The 22406-nt window shown below is 40.8% G+C and overlaps 2 protein-coding genes across 2 annotated transcripts; one reads left to right on the top strand and one right to left on the bottom strand.

The window, feature by feature from the left end:
• Positions 1-1584: 1584 nt before the first annotated feature.
• ap2s1 (adaptor related protein complex 2 subunit sigma 1) lies at positions 1585-8121 on the top strand. Its single transcript, XM_035153897.2, has 5 exons — positions 1585-1750; positions 2681-2830; positions 3319-3432; positions 5206-5265; positions 6179-8121. Exons 1-5 carry the CDS (start codon positions 1748-1750, stop codon positions 6278-6280), a joined length of 429 nt encoding a protein of 142 aa, XP_035009788.1. The 5' UTR covers positions 1585-1747; the 3' UTR covers positions 6281-8121.
• A 1152-nt stretch (positions 8122-9273) lies between these two features.
• Positions 9274-21884, bottom strand: rab4b (RAB4B, member RAS oncogene family). Its single transcript, XM_035153896.2, has 8 exons — positions 21700-21884; positions 17452-17532; positions 16126-16240; positions 15966-16028; positions 13238-13392; positions 12891-12986; positions 12550-12720; positions 9274-12417 (listed from the first exon to the last, which is right to left on the bottom strand). Exons 1-7 carry the CDS (start codon positions 21713-21715, stop codon positions 12605-12607), a joined length of 642 nt encoding a protein of 213 aa, XP_035009787.1. The 5' UTR covers positions 21716-21884; the 3' UTR covers positions 9274-12417; positions 12550-12604.
• Positions 21885-22406: the final 522 nt, after the last annotated feature.

Here is a 22406-nt window from a genome sequence, read left to right as displayed (position 1 = left end):
GCTGTTGAATTGAAAACCAAAACCATAAGAAATAACATTTGTGAATATAATTTCTGTTATTACAACATGAGCAGTACAATTATGATGTATAATGTGCTACGTGTCCTTTGACAGGCTGAAATGTGATCCACCATTAAACGCACAGCCAGGCAGGGTTCAAGGTGCGCTGCCCGCCGTTTGAGTCCACAAGCTTCTGTCCAATCACGTTGGTTCCCTGTGTTCTCAGCAATATTTGCATGACCCCAATCACACAGAGCGAGATTAGCAGGGGTCAAAGTTTCTGTCGAATAATCTGCCTCTGTTTTACGTCCCTTTCTCCTACCGCAGTTGGCTAAACACGGGACAGGCCCCCATCATAAAACTTTTATTTTTTCGTACGCTTCATTTACGACACACACTGCTTATTTGTTCTATTTCATTCTCATATAAAGATCACCATAGGGTTGGACACACCAGAATGAAAACACAGCTGCGACCAGTATGTGGAAGAAAAACTCCACACTTACCATTTACTCAATGGTTGGTTTCCCCTTTCATTTTATTCCCTTTTTCCCTATCCTACCTCAGCCCTCTCTGTATTTGCAGCTGAAATATTTCTGGGTCCCAAGGGCAGGCACATTCCTCCACTCACAGTTGTGCAATCCCTGACAATCACCGCCACCCCCATCCCCCCTCTGACTCCCTAAAAGCCCTGAACGCTCGGAGAGGCGAGCTGTCCAAGCTGTCTGGGCGATGTTCTGTGGTGAGTTGGCTGCCCGACCAGACCAGTAAACAAACTCTGAGCCCTGACTCTGCAGAAAACAACCCACAGATAATGTAACCTCAACAGGATGGAAATATATAGTGATACTTTTTTAAAATTTTTATTTCGGAGTGTGTATGGAAATAACTTTGAGGGGTGTCAGATGTGTGGAACATGTAACCACACACAACATGAAACACACATTTTGAGAAGTTGTTAATAATAAAAAATAACAACAACAACAACAACAATAATAATAATAATAATAATAAAGCTCTTATTATTATTATTGTTGTTATGTTATTAGTTTTATATGTGCAACATTAAAAATGCTCAAAGACACTTTATAAAGGTTGAAAAAATACAAAGCAAATGAAAGCAAATAAACAAAATTCGTATTCTTATTCTTATTCGTATTCTTATAATACATTACATTACATTACATTACATTACATTACATTATATAATATAATATAATATAATATAATATAATATGATATGATATGATATGATATAATATAATATAATATAATATAATATAATATAATATAATATATTTGACATGGTAAATACTGACACTGCAGTTTGTTTGACGTAATAAATATTTATGATACTTATTTAATGATTCAGATTTAGTAATAAAAAGGATACATTATTCATTAGTAAGTATTAATATTATTAGTGTTTTGTTACTGCACATTAAATGCTTCTACGGCAGAAAACTGCAAGTTACGACCTTTTTTGCTTCTCATGTGATCCACAGCGCGAGGGGCCGCTGGTGTTTGTAGTTTCAAATGACCTTCTGTATGTTCTAAACGCGACATGAAGAACTACATCCCCCATCATGCAGCGCATTTCAGCGTAGTTTTGCTCTTCCTGTTAGCTCGGGGAAGATAGCGGACGAGCGGTCGAAGAAAATACTGATGTTTTTATCTGAAATCGTGGAATAATTGTTCAGGAACGAGCTGCCGTGGAGTTTCCAACGTCCATCTTCTGGAGACGAAAATGGTGAATATGTCTGAGATGAACACGGCTCCATTATCTTCTCATTCCATTAGCGTGTTAGCGTCGGATGCTCATTCAGGCAGTCGGACACGTTAGCGACAGCTAGTTAGTAAGTTAGCTAACTTGTCATCGCAGACTAAGGCCACATACGTGAAGTCACGATGATTTACCTCACACACTAACCTCTAGTTAGCTGAAGTATATCACACATCATTTAGTTTTACTCTCTCTAATGTCTCGTTCAATTCTCATGTCCAGATAAACGGGTGCGGTTCGGGGAACGCTAGCTGTCACGTTAGCTTAAGCTAACAGGTATTTTTCTCCACAGCTAAAAAGCTGCACAGTTTAACGAGAGGCTCCCAGTATTAGTTAGCAGGATATAAATGGTGTTTAGTACTATGTTATTAACAGGTGATGCTCGTGGCCGACAGAGGGACGGTCGACGGGGTCTCTGTGTGTCAGAGCTCGACGTGAAAGAAGAAGCTACTCAGATATTGTAGATAAATAGATCACTAACACCACAAATTCAAAAAGCCAAACCACAAGTCAAAGTACTGCATTGAAAAACACTGACGTTAAATTGCGTAATCAAGATCAGTACTTAACCTTTTTGTACGAAAAGTGACTCAAACAACGATATGAATATTTTACAACTAATTATTCCTGCTCCACTTGTATATAATGTTGAGTAGTTTATAATTTCTTCAGATAAATGTACTGTAGTAAAATGTACAATATTTCCTTCTGTAATGCAGTTAAATAGAAGAGTGCGGAAATACTTGAAAAGAGCAAAGTACCTTTAAGTACAGTGCTTGAGTGGATGTACTTAGTAACATTTCCCGATGGCCAGATCCCATTGACACATATATCAGTAAACTACTCCCGTTCTAATCTCATTTGTCTTTCTGTTTTTTCTTTTCTTTTATCACATAGATCCGCTTCATCCTCATTCAGAACCGAGCAGGGAAGACGCGACTGGCCAAATGGTACATGCAGTTTGACGATGATGAGAAACAGAAGTTGATTGAGGAAGTTCACGCTGTGGTAACTGTCCGGGATGCCAAACACACCAACTTTGTGGAGGTATGGGATCAGTCAGTATCTTCTGTATACATGTGTGGTTCTCTATTTTTGTGGGTGGTTCGGGGACATGCCCAGATTTCCTACTTTGTTTAGTAGAACCAGGCCTTTTTTCAATGACCACAGTGTAATGACTGAAACCACGCTGTTGTTAAAAATCTCAGTCGTGGCTACTTCACAGTAAAATAATTGAGTGACTCATGTGTGTCCCACATTACAAGCTTTTTCCACAAGCTACTTAAACAAATCATAAAGCAGTTTTAACAATTGTTAAAGCGATTTGAGAAAAGAACTCTGAAAATCTGTGGGTCGTATTGAAGACAATGACACTTCTCATCAGTTTTATGATGCAATATGTTCCATGTAATTATAGATATACTGGATGTGTATTATCTCAAAGTTTGAAAGCTTAAGCCAAAGTTAAGCTGCTGCTGTTGTCATAATATGAGAGACAAAAATGTTGAGAGCTTTTATCTCTGTTGTTCTCACAGTTCAGGAACTTCAAGATCATTTACCGGCGTTATGCTGGCCTGTACTTCTGTATTTGTGTGGACGTGACGGATAACAACCTGGCATACCTCGAGGGAATCCACAATTTCGTAGAGGTAACAGACACACAAACACATGATGTATAGATTTAGTAAGTGAACTATGAAGATTTAGTTCTCATGGTTCGATTGTTTTCTGGAATGTCTGTTGATGATTTCTTTCAAGATGTTCTGTCCTCTTCTGTCTTGCTTCTCCTCATTAAACCTGAACGCTTGTGAGATACATGGGGCTGTTCAGGATTTAAGTTTACTAGTGATACACCTCACATTAGAAAACAATTGCTCTCCACACTGACTTCAGGATGTGGATTATCAGCTTGTTGCAAGTAAAACAAATGAGTCACAGTTAAACATTCAGCATGACCGTTCATGTCAGTGCAAATTACCAAACACAGAGGTAGCTTCATTGAAGGGATAGCTCACCCAAAAATGAAAATTCCCTCATTATCTACTTACCACAATGCCGATGGAGGGGTGGGTGTGGGGTCATCCAAGTTTCCATAAGCCCCGACTTGAAAATTCGACTTGAAACGGCGTCAATTACACCATGTTTTTAGCCTAAATGGCTGCTATGATCCACGCGTGAATGCGGCTCCAGATGAGGCAGTGGTATCCCCAGAGTCTCATAGAGCAAAATGTGTCTGCGTAGATAATTACATTACGTGGAAAGAAACAAGTTTGCCCACGTTCTGAGAAAAAAACGTGTGAAGAGCGATAATTGTGGCTGTGAGCTTAAGTTGAACAGAACTTTCAAAAATGGTATAACACCCTTTTCCACCCGCTGATGTCAGCCTGTCTAGCTTCTGAACAGTCTGTCCATTCATTTCTTCAGGGATATTCACCACAAAATGTTGAATATTTCAGAAATTGCGAGACATATTACTGAGAAAAGCTTATTTATATCATCTCCTGATTGAGCTGCACATTGTAACGTATGAATTAGAGTTACTATTATAAACAGTGTGGTACAATTAACGTGCTAAAGGAGTCAGCGGAAGAAATATCAAGAGGCAATTTTAACCGTCGAAGAATATATAGAGGGACTCCATTTATTCTAAATCTTGGTTATGTGAAGGCATTAGACAGCTCAAGTCCGGTCTTATCACTTAGTTGAAGTGCTGTTTAACTGCTTTTTCTTCTTCTAATCGTATTCAGTTTTAAAAATCAAATAGTAGCAGCTCAAACTGACCCTGGAGTACGATCGACTGTTTGTTCAGGACAGAACAAACAGTAGTTTTCTAGCCAGAGCCGTCAGGAGTGAAGGTCATTGGATGTAATGTTTGACTATAAAGGAATGCACGTACACGCACTCTGAAGCACACAGCCGTCTTCATTTCTACTTTTGAAACTTGTTGTTGCACACGGCCACGTACCCGACGAGAAACAACCCATTCAAAATTAATCCTGTTGATTTTTCTTTTCATCACATTTTTTCTCTACGTCCAAGTTAATACAAAACGAGATGAAGTGCACGTCAGCTCGCTACGGGACGTCACGCTGCTCATTTGAACAGTCGCTGATGCTAATTTGAAACAAGGGGTCTGTAATTCGGTCACGCTCCATGACAATATATCAATGCTTCAAAATAATTGCACATGGAAACAAGATGAGGACCACATTAATTTTAATTTGGTGTGTTTTATATGGATGTGCTTGTAGTGTAAATTAGCTTATTACATGGTTGCTAAGTGGCTTCTGCTGCGTCAGTATATTTCTGCACCAATGGGTCACATTAACACATTATTACCGTATTAATATATATATATTTTTCTAATGTATTCTTAGATTATCTGTTATCTGATGAATTACTGTTCTCGTCTTTCCTGTAAGGTGCTGAATGAGTATTTTCACAACGTGTGTGAACTGGACCTGGTGTTCAACTTCTATAAGGTAAGAAAACGAAAATACTATCTTTCACCTTGTGAGATTTTCAAACGATTTAATCAACACCTTGATGGAGCAGAGGAGGACAAAAGGCAGACGAGAATATTTCTTTCATCACAATACCATGGCAACCAATTAAGTACTTACAACTACAAATAACTCACTGAGTGAAATCCATCTAAACGATTATCCTCTATATTTCTCATAGAAAGAAATGCTAAGCAGCTAACACCTCCGAACGCCCCCCCCCCAGCTGCCGCCAGTGTTGTTGCTAATTAGCGAAAGCATCTGAACATCCGCCCACGTGCTAACACAAAGCAATTTGATGCAGTGTTACAACCAGAAGTGAAAATTGTTTAACATAAACTCGCTCTCTTTCTCTTCAACTGATGTATTCCTGTTCCAAACAAAAAGGTTTCAAAGGCTTAGTTACTCACTTCTCTCATTATAGTTAAGTTCTAGTTATACAATTTGTTTGGGCCTGAGCACCTTGTAACACCGGTAACATCGACTATAGTGTCAACCCTACCCTCGAAATTTTCACCATTGTTTCTTAGTATTTGCTGTATTGGTATGTAGTCGTATGGATGTAGCCGGATCTATCCAGTCAGAGTTAGTCATGTGTGCTAATGTTAGCGTCTCAGTGTGTTTTGTCACCCACTGGTTATTGTGACATTTCGATGACACAGCAGTGGAGTTCTCATGCTGACCACAGGCCAGGTGATGACTGGACAATGTAAACATCATTTTCCAGAAACCTCAACAGTTTCATGTGTACAGCAGGAGATAATGTCCCTCTGGTTTTAGTCACAACATGTGGTTTGTGGTATCTGTGCTGTTTTCGTCCTTAATTGCCACAATCCTGTCATTTCCTTTCCTGCCCTCTAACGCACCTCTTCTCTCTCTCTGTGTTTTTAAGGTGTACACAGTGGTGGATGAGATGTTCCTCGCAGGAGAGATCAGGGAGACCAGTCAGACCAAGGTCCTCAAGCAGCTCCTCATGCTCCAGTCGCTCGAGTAGAAACCAGACAACCGTCCTTCCTACCTGCTCGGCATTCTGCTGCCCTGGAACCTGAACCAACCTCCTGTCTCTCTGGAAAGGATCCCCCATCATTGTCTTTCAGAACTTCAGGAGGATTTTTTTTTAGAAATAGAAATACACAATATTGTTTACATATGATATATAATGTAGAAGTTCGGTAAATCACTTTGTTATGGCAGTCTATGGCTACATCCATACTACTACGTTTTCTTTTGAAAAGCATCAATTCTGCTACGGATACACCTGGAGTTCACACTAGAGACGCTAAAACTGAGAAGTTAGGAAACGTTGCTGGCTTTGTTTTAGCTTGAAAACTGCAGGACTGGGGTTTAGTCTGGATGGGTATAAACACAGATGTTTGGAAAAGGTGGTGTAGAAAGTCACAAGCAGTTGCTGATTGGGTCTCACGACGTATCCTTCACTTATTCATCAGGCTCCCATCGAGTTTTTCCTGCAAATACTGGAACGCACATGTCAGTGTACTTAAGTGGTCAACAGATATGTTTTCACGCATGCTAGTATAAGATTAAAACTGATATGGATACACTTGTGGGGGACAGGTCGTTTAAGTTTCAAAATGGCATTTTCCAACAGAATCGTAGTAGTATGGATGCAGCCTCTGTGTTCAAATACTCTGTGTTGTACTCGTGATGAAGTCACTCGATACAAAGGCTGTACATTTCAACATGTTGACATTTCGTATACCATTTCAGTTACAGTCAGCTTTATATTGGGTTCCCTCGTCCTAACGCCAGAGGCTGCAGAAATGAGTAATTTCATGTTAGTAATTGCATTCATCTCTATTGAGTGTGGAAACACTGACGTAAATCCATCAGTGTGACACTGCTCTCCCCTCCTCCTCTCCTCCCTTTATTAACCTCAACTTTCATTTAATGGCACTACTAGAACTAACAAGCACCTGTATGTGTATAAAGACGGGCTGTAATGATCGGATGTTTGCATTGAGAACCTAAAACCACCTGGCAGCCGTCTCTATGAAACCACGCAAAGACCTGGCAAGTGTTGTGGTGTTGGACTCACCGAGGCTGATCTGCATTTTACATCTGGATCACAGTACAAGCAAACTCCAACTAGAAAAGGCCCTTTAAAGCAATTGACCCAGCGCGGCAAGTTCCTAATTGACTGGAGTGTACTTAGGACGAGTACCATTGTGACTGTGTTATGACAACCTGGTGTTCTCACGGCTGATGAGAAACGCAGTTAGTTATGTTAACTCAAGATGGCGTCTGTAATCATCTTATATGGTGCTCGTTGGTCACACTTAAAACGCAAATGCACCCAGAGGGAATAAGACCTGGGCATAGAGGATATTTTACACAAAGCAGGGCTGTGACGCTTGCTTCGAATGGTTTGTACGTGCGTGTGGTGAGTTATGTTGAATATTGTGAAATTAAGTCATTCCAGTAAAACTCTTGAGTCTGAGCAGTATTTACATGTTTAAGATCCATACATCAAACTGTTTTTGAAATTTCCTCTGCAAAGCTTCATGAATTTGACAAAAAAAAAAGGCCAAAACTTTGCTGGACTTAGATGTTAATGAAATTCCTTTTCATACTCTGATTTAACCAGATCCACTCAGAGAGGTGGTTTCAAACGTCATTGTTGTTTAACTAATTTTTTTTATTTTATGGTTATATCTGGCATTATTACTGAAACATGTTCTGCTTCCCTTCTCGTCCACATGTGAGTTTATTGGTGGAAAATGTGTGCGTGTGTGTGTATGTATTGTCTCCAATTCAACTACCCACATCAATATGTCCCATTATATGTAAATAATAAAATAAACAGATGAAGTGATACATGAGCATTTACTGTTTTTGATCAAGCTCTATGAAAAGGACATTGTTCAACATTATCTGATAAATAAGATGTATAAAATTATAAATCAGGTACTATTTATTCTCATACATATACTTTTTTAACCATATGTTAGCTTGATAAGTATTCAGTATGTATTATATTTTAACAAAACATGGAAACTGGCTGAGCCAATGGGCTCTGAGGTGCCTCGGTCTTGAACGCCACTAACTGGTGATTTGCCTGTTCAGTACCTTAGCACCATCTAGTGGCCAAACATCTTCCACAGTAAATAATACAATGTAGTTATGAGGTCATCCTGACAGCTGGTCTCGGATCGATAAATCAGTCAATATATCCACATCAGCTACATTAAGCCACTCTAGCTGTTACTGCATCGACCCAGAAACATAAATCCAGACAATTGGACACAGAGGACATTTACTCTTCATCACTCGAGTCCTGTGATATCCTAACATTGCCCTGACTGCCTCCCACAAGAAATGACTTGCCTGAAGAATGGAGGTTGAGCCGAATGAATCATGTACACGGATTCAATTGTTAAACTTACAGGTCTGTTAACTCAGCAGAGCCATAAACCTGATGCGAGATAAATTGTTGCTAAACTAGAATTACTGCCCTGTGGTTGTGTGCCTCAGCCAAACAGTGCAGTTTCCGTCTACATACATTTTTTCCAGACTTTTCCAGTCACCGTGACCTTTGACCACTGAAACATAATCAGTTAATCTTTTCGTCCAAGGCACAACTGGTCAAACAGACATTAAAATATCATGTTCAAGGGGCCACAAACAATAATTGTGAGGCGACTTTAACCTTTGACGACCTACATGCTATTAGCTCATCCGAGATTGAAAGTGAACATTTTAATTCAATTTGAAAGAATTCTCTGGAGGGGCTCCACAAAAAAGGCTTGTGTGAGGCCACAGTGACCTTTGACCTCACAAATCCTAAATGTCCAAATTAATGTTTGTACCAAATTTGAAGAAATTCCCACAAGGCCCGAAAATACACAATGTCTCTGGCCGTTGCACAGGAATAAAAACCTAAGATTCATAAACACTCGTGATTGGAATGAACTTTAACCAACTGAGCATTTTAACAGGAAGTTAACATTAACATGCAGAAGAAAGGTGTTACTGAAAAAACAAGCAGTTTACTGGGAATTGCATAATCATTATAATCAATGAGCAACACTCACCCACAAGACAAATCGTATTTACAGCACAGGTTACTAGAGATGTACAGTAGTATTAAGGTTGATTATACAACATTAATTACTAAGCAACAACTGCGTTGGATTGCATTCATCACACGACTGAAGAGGTGAGAAAATGAAGTTTATCATATGGCTATTTTGATCAGCTCTTACTGACTGCACAAAGAATACATACAAATGAATGCAGGCTCACTCTGGTTCTACAGTGTTTAACCATTCAGATGTTTTGATAACTGACTTGTGACTGTGAGTGATCAGAGATGTTGCTGACGTCCTCCTGCAGCTCAGGAAGTCAACATCCTTTCATCGTTACCCCCACGTCAGCAGCAAGTGAAAAACAAACTCGCCTCGTGACAGTAGAAAAAAACAATAAATTCTAATTAAGACTTTCAGTTGTTATTTAGTAAGAAATGATAACATCTACAATTAAAATCTTTATTACAGTTCAAGTCAAATAAAATGTACAATTCTATAGTTACAGCATACAAACAAAATATGAAAATTCGAAAGTAAAAGTGCACTTGCAGAAGGAGACAAACTATCACACTATGCCAATATTTTATGATTTTTTTTCCCCCCTGACCATCTGTCTCTTGATATCCAATAATATCTCATGTCGCTCCTCGGCGTGCTGGCTCACAGGAGCTTAAACATATGGTTCTCTTTCAACATTCATTTCGGTATTTCACTTTGGGACCCACGCCTCCGCGCTGTCCGCCAGAAACAATTTTAAACTATGCCAGTCCTGACTGGCAGGCAGATGTGACGTTGGCCACTAGAGGAGGGACTTCCTCCTACTATAACAAACCCGGGGTCGTGTCATCACCTCAGACTTCCGGCTACTAGGAGCATCCTCTCAGACGGCAGGTGGAGCCCAACGGGCTAGCAAACTGTTCATAGAGCGAGCTAACCACACGGTCGCCGAGCGCTACCTGAACGCTGCATAGCTTCCTGAGTTAAGTAGCTAGCCACCATACCAGCTACTCACCGCTTCCAACTTTAACGGAGGAGATTACAATCATGGACCCTGCCCTCACCATGGACAAGAGCAAGGTACTGCCGAGGTTGTGCACATGCGGTAACAAGATCTCGGGGGCAGATACCCACTCTGTACTATACCCTGCAGGAGCCAGCAGGACGCCGTTGCATCGCTACATGACCCTGCCGAGCATTAAACCGACCGGGTGTCCGGACACGGTGTAATCATGGGGGATGGCTCCGACTCTGTGGATGAGTCCATTAGCCTCGGCTCTGATTGAAGGGGAGGTGGATGTGCAATCCACTTTCACCCCACCAGCTGCGAAGCTGATGACTGAGGATGGTGCATGCAGCCCAAACCCGGCTTCCAGCACGGACCTACACGATGTCTGTAAGAAAGCAGCGACTAAGCTTGGAATTGTGTGGGCTGAAGTTTGCAGGCAGTTTTTGTTATGATATCCTTTCGGCTGGGTCAGTGTGACCTGCTCTCTCAGTGGTGCAGACAGAAGCAGTGCAGTTTTGGTTATTAACTCACAACCTCATATTCCCAGCAGCGCCACAATCCAGACCATCAGTGTTATACCGAAAGAGGAAACCGGATTTGAGAGGGGAATTTCCCAGGTTCTCTTTGGGGTAACGCAGGGCCGGCTCTCAGGACAAAACATCTGGGTTGGCTCAACAAACATTTTGCAGCAGAGCTGCTTCCGTGCTCAATAATCAGAAGTGAAAACTACTCAGAGGGTTAAATCCAGGTTCCTGACATTTATCAAGGCAAACTTACAGCCATGCATGATTCAACAGCGTTGAGCTGCTGTGAGGGAACTGGGTGGGCGGCAGAAAAGTTTCCCCAAACATGGCACTGAGGCAAAACCAACTGTGGTTTCCTGTGACGTCCCTCATGCAGTATGTGCATGTAGAACAGTGTGAATCAAAGGGAGGTCATGGAGAGAGAAAAATCGCAGCAGGAGGAGTCAGAAACAGTTTTAGTTTTGCAGAGACTGATGACCCTTGGTTTGTCTTTCACTGTGATCGGAGCAGAGACACTGAGACTTGAACATGGTGTGAATCTGATGAGATATATCTACAGATTTCGGGGACTTTGGGATAAAATAAAGAGCATTAGTTCTCTTTTTTTGTGCTTTCAACCTGAACCACAGGCTTCTCTATGTGGATGTATAATGGTGTAACGGGACCAGTTCCTATCACACTTTAGAGACATGGAGACTGGGAATAATATACTGTAGATCCACAATATCAAGTATATTACTAAGGCCAATACTCTACATTAAAACAATGTGTTTTAAGGCAAATCAAAAAAAGACTACACGTCAGAGTGACTAACCTGGGTTCTACATTAGGACTTAAGTGTCACTTTAAAAATCAGAAATAACTGATGAGCTGCCTCAGTCTTAAGATCAGATAAAAGGTATTAACAGCCAAAACCTCGGAAACCTTCGTTAAGATTTGAATAACATCTGGTTTAAATTTCTATATGATAATTCTAGTCCAAAATCTGTCTATGTTTAGACTCTTTATAACTCAGTCACTATCAATACAACTCTGAACTTATAAGTACAGTGAACATAATGGCAAATAAAAACAGAAATATCATCGAAAATAAAAAGTCAAAAGCGCCGACCAAACGAATCATGGGTCCTACCAGACCGTCTGAACAATGAACAGGTGCAACTCAATTTACAGATAATAACTTACAAACAATGACGTGCAAATGCAGAAAGCATGAAATTGTTACTCAAACCAGGAGGAAAAAAATAAACACAGAGAGAAGAACAGCAGGGCAGCCCATACACACAACCCTCGACTTGTCCTTGTCTGGTCAGTGACTTGAGAAAGTGATTTTTGAAGAAGAGGATTCCCCGTCTTTACGATCGCAGTGTGTTCATAATGAGGGGTTTCCCTGTCCAGACACAGGTGCAATGCTGACCCCCTCAGGTAAGATGTAGTGACTCTTACCAGAGGTCAGGGGTCAGGGGTTGCAGTGATCTCCACGATCATTTGTCCAGGTGATCCAAGGTGTGTGAGTCCGCAGAGAGAGGGACGACACACCAAAAAACACCTGGAGCTGAGATGTGAGAAGAGAAAGGAGATGAGGAGGTAATCACTCATTCATCAATACTGAGTAAAGTAAAAAAGAAACTAGAGATGTATTTGAATGTATCAATGCTAGAGCCTGATTTAAGGACACACCACTGACCTGTAGGGGATGCCCAGTCTCTGTCGGCCTGTAGGTGAGCGTAGGGTCTCGATCCCTAGCAATTACAATGCTGCTTATTCTGTGTGGTGGTGCCTCTTGGCTGCCGCAGCTGCCTCAACGACGCGTCTCCATACTGGATACCTGAACCCATCCTCTCTGGGTCTAACTCACCTTCGAAACAAATGAAAACTGTTGGCAATGCAGACATGTGTAGAGCGATACACTGGACTAAAAGGTCCTCACAGCTTCATTTACTCATGCACAGAGATCAAAAGTAAACACGTGCAAACGTCTGCAAACTTGCACACGGATGCTCAACCTCCTTATCAAACAAAGTGTACCTGATTCTATCTTGTTGAGGATGATGCGAGCGCACTTCAGAAAACCCTCCTCCACATTCTCCCCTGTCAGAGCACTGGTCTCGAGAAAAATCAGCTCTTCATAGACATGAAAATACAAGAAACAATGAAAATTAGATAAGAGACACAATCGGTAAGCATACATGAAAATAGGGCTGGGCAATTAACCAAAAATGTATAACCTCTAACCGACCTAATTTTCAAGGCTAAGGTGAAAGTTTGAAATAATCGTGATATTGATTTGAAAGTCGCCAAGCCCTACATGAAAAGCAATCAATCAAAAGAAAAGAGACAAACTTAAAATGTGTGATGAATTTAACATCACTTACCGTTCTCCTGAGCAAAGCGTGAGGCCTCTAAGAAGGTCACCTCTCTGTCTGCATCCAGGTCTTTCTTGTTGCCGCACAGGATAATAACAATGTTGGGACTGGCCAGTGTCCGTGCATCTGTCAGCCAGTTGGTCAGGGCATTATAAGTCTCCCGGCTGTAAGACAGGAGGACAGATGGACACAATGGTGTTTACTGCTAAGGGTAAAGCATCACCCTGTAATATGTTAAACTCAAATATTTTTTCGTTATCTGCACAGACTCCTTTTTATTAATAATTAGCATTCTTGCTAGAATCTGGCACGTTAACAGTGTTTTTATACTGATGTTCATTAACATGCTCTGTCTCTATCAAATACATAAATAAACACGTGTGAATATGTTTGCCTCCATAAATACACAATGTTGTATAAACAGACATCTGTGCCTGTTGGAGACTATCAAGGCTTTAGAGCACTCATTACTTTGAGTGGGAGATATTTCAGTTCATTAAATAAGTGCTCGTAAAGATGTGCATGTACTTTTACTTTCCTTCCTCAAACCGTATCCTCATATAAACACGAGGACTTACCATCAGCAGGTTATTTCCATCTCAGATGTATCACAAGGGCTAAAGTTACTGTTTGCTAGTTGAAAAATATAGGATCTTTCAATGTTTAAAACTAAAGCTGAACAAAAAACAATACCGCAATAATAACATGTTTAATTTAAGAAATAAAACAAACTTCATGTTTGGTTTGTGTATAATGGCAAATTAAGAGGATGTGTATTAATGACTTTTAAAGACTAACTTAATAACTAGGTCATACATAATCAAATACAACTTCATAATACAGTTATAATGTAAATATTTAGTAAGAAGTAAAGAGTTCGCCTTCTGAAAGAGAAAACTAATCTGTTTTCCTGGCTGCCAAGAAAAGCCGAAATGCAGCAACTAGATATTTGATCAAGACCAGAATATAAAGCTCTATTTATACTTATTATAAAAACAATAGTCAAGCATTGCAATGTGTAATGGTTTTTAAAGAACATTAAAATTAAGCAAAACAAAGGCTGGTTAAAGAGAGCGTAACAAGGCAAGCTCTGCTTAAAGCTAACAACAAACAACCTTATTATCTAGGGGCTGGGTAGCATCGATCAGCAGAGTAGTCTCTTGTATACACATGATTTCATGTGATTGATCTACTTTCAAATTCACAAATTTAATTAGCATTTACTTCATCAAAGTAGCTCCAGAGCACAAAAGGACAAGAAAGCTTGAGAAGAAACATAGTGTTTGCAGGTGCTGCTTTTTCACTTTGTCCTTAAGATACAGTTTGTCAAATGTTTAGTTTTTTACAACTTACAATTTGCCTTCAAACTTCAAACCTTTTTAACTTTCCTGTTACAACCTTTGTTGGACAGTGTTGACAGTGATCACAATTATCATGGAAACTTCTTTGTACTGACGCCACTGATCACCATGGAGACCGGACCCTGGTGTCCGTGGTAACGTGAGGCCGGTAAGCTGAAGGGTGTGGGTCAGTGGATTTTTGTTTAACAGCTGCTTTCACTAACAGGTTAAGAATGACACTCGCTCCTCGTCCACACACTGATGAGACCAAGCAGCTCAGTCACAATCCGCTTCACATGTTCTCTTCCATCTTCCTGCCACCTTTACACCTGTGAAAAGTGATAATGTCTCCATCTCCGACTCTCACTCAAGTTTTCCATCGCCTACTTTTTGTGCTCCCTCCCTCCCTCCCTGCAGTATTCTCCGTCCACTCTCCATTTTCTTCCTCGGGGGACACTTTTGGTGATGGACTTTTGCTTTCTCTTCTGTTGCTGGCTGCCAGAAGACACCTATATATTACAGCTCCTGTCACACTGCCCTCCATCCCCATCCCCTCCAGTAAAGACACTACAGTCTCACAAACACACATTCCTATCTCTCTGCATCACTGCATTCGCTCCATCTCAATTTCACAACCGCTCTAATGCAACTGTAAGCTAGTGAAATACAGACCAGTGAGTAGATTCTGGTGCATATTCATTGTATGTATAGTAACTGAATTGCACAATTTCTGGAGATGGTATGGACAGATGACACAGACTGAATTCAACAATAATACTTTGTGTTCATACACACATTATAAATAGAAAACTATTGACAGTTAATAGTGGGTAAGTAAATTTCCATTTTGAGTTTAAACCAGATTCAATTACAGCTTAAAATGTCATTTTGTCTTTTGTAGTAGTAGTTTGAATTCTGTAACACAAAAGGTATAATTTGTGCATAGGCAGAGGGACAGTTGGGTTAATGCCTGACACTGGGTGTGCCCAACGCACTGATACTGGCATGAAACATCATAACGACAACAACCACACAACTTCCTGCTCGGGCCACACAACAGAGCCGGCTCTCTTGCTAACATGCCATGCTAGCAGTCAACACAATGCTAAAGGTAGGTACATGGTACACAACCAGATGAACACACAACAGGTTCACCAGCTGCCTCTTTTAGTATTTGATGTCAGGCAGGACCTGTAGTAGCATTAACACGATTTGATTGGCTGCTGCCTATGTTGCTGCTTGAGAATCTGAGCACGCAGCACAAGCAAAGCAACGGAACCACAATGTAGAATGGCAACACAGAACATTTCCCCATTCAAAGTGGATGAGCAGTGTTTCAGTTGAAGCCTCCAGTGTGTATGTGTGAGTGCTAAGTATAAGCGCAGTGATTGTTTTACCTGGTAATGTCATAGACCAGGAGGGCTCCAGCAGCTCCTCTGTAGTAGCTGCGAGTTACAGAACTGAGGAGAAAACACAGACAATTTGGTTGATAATAATTCATCTATAATATCAATGAAATATGGCTCAGAAATTTCAATATGAAACTAGAGTCATTACCGGAATCGTTCCTGTCCAGCAGTGTCCCATATCTGCAGCTTAACCGTCTTTCCACCAACGTTCACCACTCTGGATCCAAACTCCACGCCGATGGTGTGGTTGGAGTCCTGTTTAACTGAAACAGGAATGCAGTGAGAAGAGTGTGAAAAATTCTATTATGTGAACTAACAGTTAAACAGAAAAATAAAGCAATTCTCCATTTCTTTCCCTGAGCATTATCATGTGGTTAATAAAGAAACGCCTTTCCAACAGGTCTAATGGGGACTTTCAACTCTGCTCTTTGTATCTTACTTGTGATGTGTAATATGTTGGTGTGTTGTGCTTGTGTTAAAGATTAAGCAGTTTGATCTTCAGACATATCACATCCACGTTGGACACAAGAGGGAGTCGAGATGAGATTAACACTGTCAACCCCTCCTCCCTCTCTCCCTCTGCACTGACAGCACTGGAACCTAACACCTCTTTAATCAAATTAATACAAGTAAGTGTGTGTGTGTGTGTGTGTGTGTGTGTAGGTGTGTGTGTTTGAGTCTCTGTGTGCTCATAAAGAAAAACTGTGGAGCTTGACACGACTACCAGTATATATCACACTGATCATTTTGTTTATTTTCCTACCTGCAGGTGAAAAAGAAACCAGTTTTACTTGCGAGTCATCTTCAGTGTCAACTTACTCACTTTAATAGAAAATTGAAAAGAACAACTGATCCCAAACTTAAACAGTCTTATGAAATCCTCCTTAGATATTTTATATTCTCTTTTATATTTTCAGTTTTCATTAGAAATGTCATCAGCACGCCTACTCGCTCGCTGTGAATTTTGCAGACATTTTCCTGCTGTATTCTCACATAGGCTCACTTGGACATTTTCAGGACATTTCACTAGGGGGCTGACAGGAAAGGTTCAGGGAAACTTCCGGAGCAACTGACTTTTGCATTTTATTGTTGTTATTTAACTTTTATCGTCAAGCAAAATTAAGCTTAACTTAAGTCATGTAACCCCCCCTATAGGAACATTTAGTGTGTATCTTCTCTTTAGATTGTCTTAGTCCAGAACAGTCGAAAGCAGAGAACTGTGCTGTCATGTGTTGTATCCTGCTGGCTCAATAATCATCTACTTTGGTTTGATTCATTATGGACGTCAATGAATAACTTTCTCAGGAGGAACTAAATTCCACTGAGTCTAACCCCACAGGAGCGTGAGAGGCTTTATGTGATATGGGAATCTGTGACACTAATTACATGACCATTTCTGTGTAATAACACTCTAATTAATTCACTCTTATCCAACCCTGAAGCGACTAATGGGCTTTAAAGAAGGAAAACTTACACTTGTTCTCAATGAACTGGTGCAGGAGGCAGGATTTCCCAGTCCCAGCACTGCCAATCACCAGGAACTTAAACAGGAAATCTGAAAGCAGAGGAGAGGAGGAAAAGATCAATGTAACACTAAGCCTGCTGCTCGTCGCACTTCCATCCTCAGAGACAATCCTTCAGATTTCCTCTTAATCCCATTGAGCTGCTACTTTCACAGTATTCAACAACCTTAAATTAGCCTACAAATCGCAAAGCCTGGCATGTAATCACCATGACAGGCTACTTCTGATTCTAATTTAATATGCTTGTTTGTCTGAGGTGAAAAAAACAAATGTGTTTGAAGCCGTGAAGAAGCAACAGCACTTAATAAAACATGTCATTAGAGCAAAGCCACGGCTGTGGAGCTATTAAACTTGGTTCCGGGTAACTGACTCATCCAGGGATTGAATGACCTCAGCCAGCTGGTTGTACAGATGTTGTTGTTTTGGTGAGTCGGCAGACACCATTGACGCATAAGATGCAGAATGACCCAGGACCCTGACATGCAAGGCCAGCACAGGCAGCCTTTGTGTGCTGTGACCAAAGTTAGTGCAAAGGGCATTTACGTGTGTCGATCCATGAGATATGAAACAATGACGATGTTTGGACCTGGAATTTACATCCATCCTGACTGATTCCATCGCTCAGAGCCAAGCACAGGTGATCAAACCCAAATGCCTCCTCAATGTGTCTTGAGATCTGATGACTCAGTCCACAATTGGAGTGGTCTTTTCTCTGTGTGAGCAAAAATGTGTCCTCCTGCACCGCATTAGAGACAGCCTACTTAAATTATTTCATCTGCACAATCTGAAGTACATCCTCATTCATGAGACAACAGGCCACAACAACACTAAAGAATACAGAGGTTAGAACAACAACAACAGATGACTAGAAGATGGATTGTCTTTGATGGGGTACTCAAAGACCTGAAAAAAAATCAATAAAATGAAACGGCAACAAAATAATAAGTAGAGAAATTTCCATACCATAATGCCATGATGAAATTTTCATCATGGTAAAGAGCAGCGATGAATTATGCTCACTGTGTTCAAAAGGTGTCACATTTGTGCAAAGGTCATCGTTAACACAGCTTATTTCTAAGCAATACAATATTTTCGTAATTGTTTTCAATGTTTTTTTTGCTGTATTTGAGTGCGTTGTGTTTTTCTGCTTTATGTAGAATACATAGGAGAATATAAGAGAATCTGGTAATGGTGGTGTTTTTCCAAAGAATATGAGAAGATTAGATATGAGATATGAGAAGATAAGATTGCACTACATTACCACTTTCCCTCTGAGCTTCTGCTTCAGTTGGAATATGAAGGTGTAGTGTGTACTTTTTGGTTGAAGCTTAAGCGCAGGCTCTACGTGCAGAAGTGCTGGTCTGGCAAATGATTAGTGTAGAGATTAGCCAGGTGAACATCCTGTGAATATTCAGCTTCACACAAGGTTAACAGAAAGAGTCACTGCGGAAAAAGAACGTAGAGATGGATGACATAGATTTTCAGTTCCTGTGTGACATTTACCCTAATCAAGCCAGGGCTTTTGGAGCCACCTTCATCTGCCAACACACACAACCGCTGGCTCCGTTTATGGTGCACCTTTGTTTGTAGAGGCTGGTGTTTTCTCAAGCAACACAAGCCAGAGGACAAATTCATGGTAATGGAACAGCTCCAGCAAAGCACCAGCACTTACAAGCACTTACAGTTTTCCCCTGCAACAATCTCAACCGCACATTGTCAACGGCCATGACAGTAGGACTGACAGATTCAAAGGCTAACAGATCCGTATTAAAAGTCTGCCTCAGCTTTTTCAGCATCTTCCCAGACATTACATATTCCCACGCGAGATCTGCAGACAACAATCAAGCTGTCAATATGTCAAAGCAATGAGGAGCGAGGAATGCAGCACTGCCCTCTCAAAAGCAGCCTTTAAGGCTATTGTATTTTTTTTTTTTTTCAAACACGTCGATATCACATAACCCCTGAGGGAACAGACTAACACTGTTATCTGCATTCACTTACACTGTGACAACATTTAACACACTCAGGCCTAAATTTCTTTTTCTGTTTCCTCTAAAGACAAAGTACAACAAGCAATTACTACTGCAACTAACATTAAGTCATTATCAATGAATCTGCTGATTATTTCCTTAAATAATCATTTGCTATTAAAATGACAGCAAATTGTGAAAAGGGTATTCTATGCAGTGTCCAAGGGGCAAATAGGGGATATATTCTGTTAACTTTCATATATCACAAAGAAAAAGAGTTAATCCTCTCATTTAAGAAACATGGATTAATTCCCTAATTCTTGCAGCAGCAGTATTCATATACTTTTTTTTATCTTACTATTTCCACCACTGACCGTGCTGGAGAAGAGACAGCACAGGAGACTGAGACAGAAATCAATAAAGGGCTATTACAGCTACCATCAGAGCTGGCCCTTTTACACATATTCTACCCACTGGGAGGAAGTTTCATGCAAGGAGCGAAGGAGACAGGGAACAAGTGGAAACAGAGAGTGCAACAGAGCAGGAGGATGGTGTGCAGTTTAAAAACAACTGGGACTATTGTGTCAGAGCTTTTGTGCTGACAATTCTTTAAACCGGAGTCAGAATAGTCCTTTCTAGAGCCGTCAAAGGCCGGCTGATGTTATTGCCAGATTATTGCCCGAAGACGTATCAAAATCAAGAAATGTGTTGCAAGTTGATTACGTGCTCTGACACGTTAATAACATTCAGCGCTGGTTGCAGTAGAGTGTCCATCACAGCTGAGCAGATGGTGGTGCAGAGTCCAACAGTGTATTTACAGTAAGATGCACACTTGTGAAATTAATTGCTGGAAACTAAATAAACACTGACCTCTAGCTCTATGATATTTGAATACCATCTGTGCAAAATGCATTAGAGACGTTCTGATAGCAGTACCAGCATTGGAAATGCCTGCAATACTGTCAAAAATACAGGGTCAGGCATCGACACAAATCTATGTTCTGATCTAATACCACATTTTCTATAGTATATTAGTTTCATATAGATAAAACTGCAATACTCTTTATCTGGAAATCACTTATTCTTCACCGCTCCATAACAGCAGCTGCATTGCACTGCCAAGTACTGTTGTTAGAATGGCGAAGAAGTGATTCCCGGTGGTGCAGTCTCAGCCACAGCTGGCTAAAATGTCAGCAATTTGAAAATATTCCATGCCCGGAAGTCTCACAAGCAAAACGACGACGTGTTGTTTGCAAGGAATCAGTTTCAAGGGGTGGCACTAGTGTTTCCAATAACAAATGTAGCAATCGGCCATAAAACAATGACAGCAATCATCACTGAGTATAAAGCATTGGTATTGACTTGGTACTCGGTGTCAGTCGATATGAAAAGTCCAGGTATTGAAACCCCTATTGTGGGTGGGGGCAAAATCGAATATTGATTGTGTTTTACTAATTTCTTCTGTTAGTAGTACTGGTAGTCGGTCATTGTGTCAGTGCTCATGGACTATGGATGTATTACAAGAACATACTATGCACATTACATCCATGTCACAGACAGGCGCAGCCGTTTCTTCATTTGCTTAAAAGGCAAATGATCTGTAGTGAAAAGAGAAGTCAAATGACACGGGACCAGAATGACACCTCGCAGCTGCTGCTCCACAGGTAACTCAGGGCTGATCATATCTGCCTCCATCAAACAGGCCCTGCAGCTGATATCCACCCTTTAAATACAAACAAACACACACACACACACACACACACACACACACACACAGCACCTTCACGAAAAGCAAACAATCTCCCAGCCCTGCAAGGTCACTGCTCCAGCTCCAGGTCCCAGGTCCCCTCGGTGCAGCAGCCGCGTCCTTCACGTGTCAACATGTTATCGCAGAGTGTGAAGTTTGAACCAACTTTTATCTGGGGAACCGTCTCTGCGTCTGTTGGCTCTTGTTTATCACCGTTTGAGGAAGCAGCCTGCTCCGCCATTGTATGACAGAGGTGGCGGTTTGTCACAAGCTGAACGCGGGCACCACCGCAGTGTATTTAAACGGACTGTCAGCAGGAAGATGTTGTTTAATCGCCATTAAAAGACGCAGACGTGATGAGGCGGCAGGTTAGCTAGGTGCTAACCTGAGCTAACCGTGTAGCCCGCTAACTAGCAGCGTCGCTACGAGCCGCGCGCAGAGCAGCTAGCGAGCTTTGAATTAAAGCACAATCCCACACGTACCGTACGTCTCAGACATGTCGACCCTCGCTGTGTGGAGGACTCGGTCCGACCTGTGGAGCTGTTCTCTCGGTTGTGTGACAGCTGGGCGCTCGCTGGGTTCACACCTCTCCCGGGTGTTTATCTATCTACGACGCCTGAGGTTTCCTCGTTAGCTTCCTCCAGAAACACTGACTGCGTCACACGTCGCGTCACACGTCACGTCACACGTGACGCGCGGGTGCTGGTGGTCATCACACTGTTATTATGATGTAAACAGATAATCAGCAATAACAGTAAAGAGGTAAACATCGATTTCACACAATGTTTATTCAACTGATCTATATCCACCTCAAATGTTTACATGATGAAAACAAATGCAACAATCAACCATAATATTTTACTTATTTCAACATTGTAGCAATTCAATAAATGTCTGGCAGGCTTATATATATTGTGTAAATCTTATCTTAGTGTTAAATTTGTTCTTACACATGTTTACTATGACACCGACTTCATCATAAACTCAATGATTCTGTTTGGTTCGTTTCACAGAATGGCAAACAGTTGCCCTTCTTTCACAGGATTTCTTTAATTTCAAGAATAAAACAAGACTTTACAGAATATATCAAGACTTTACAAAATATATAAAAACTTTACAGAATGTATCGAATCTTTACAGAATATACCAAAACTTTACAGAATATATGAAGATTTTACACAATGTATCA

The sequence above is a fragment of the Hippoglossus stenolepis genome, chromosome 4 (assembly GCF_022539355.2).
Source record: "Hippoglossus stenolepis isolate QCI-W04-F060 chromosome 4, HSTE1.2, whole genome shotgun sequence".
Lineage (NCBI taxonomy): Eukaryota > Metazoa > Chordata > Actinopteri > Pleuronectiformes > Pleuronectidae > Hippoglossus > Hippoglossus stenolepis.
Note: the sequence above shows the minus strand (reverse complement) of the source record. Positions and strands in the feature narration are given on the sequence as shown.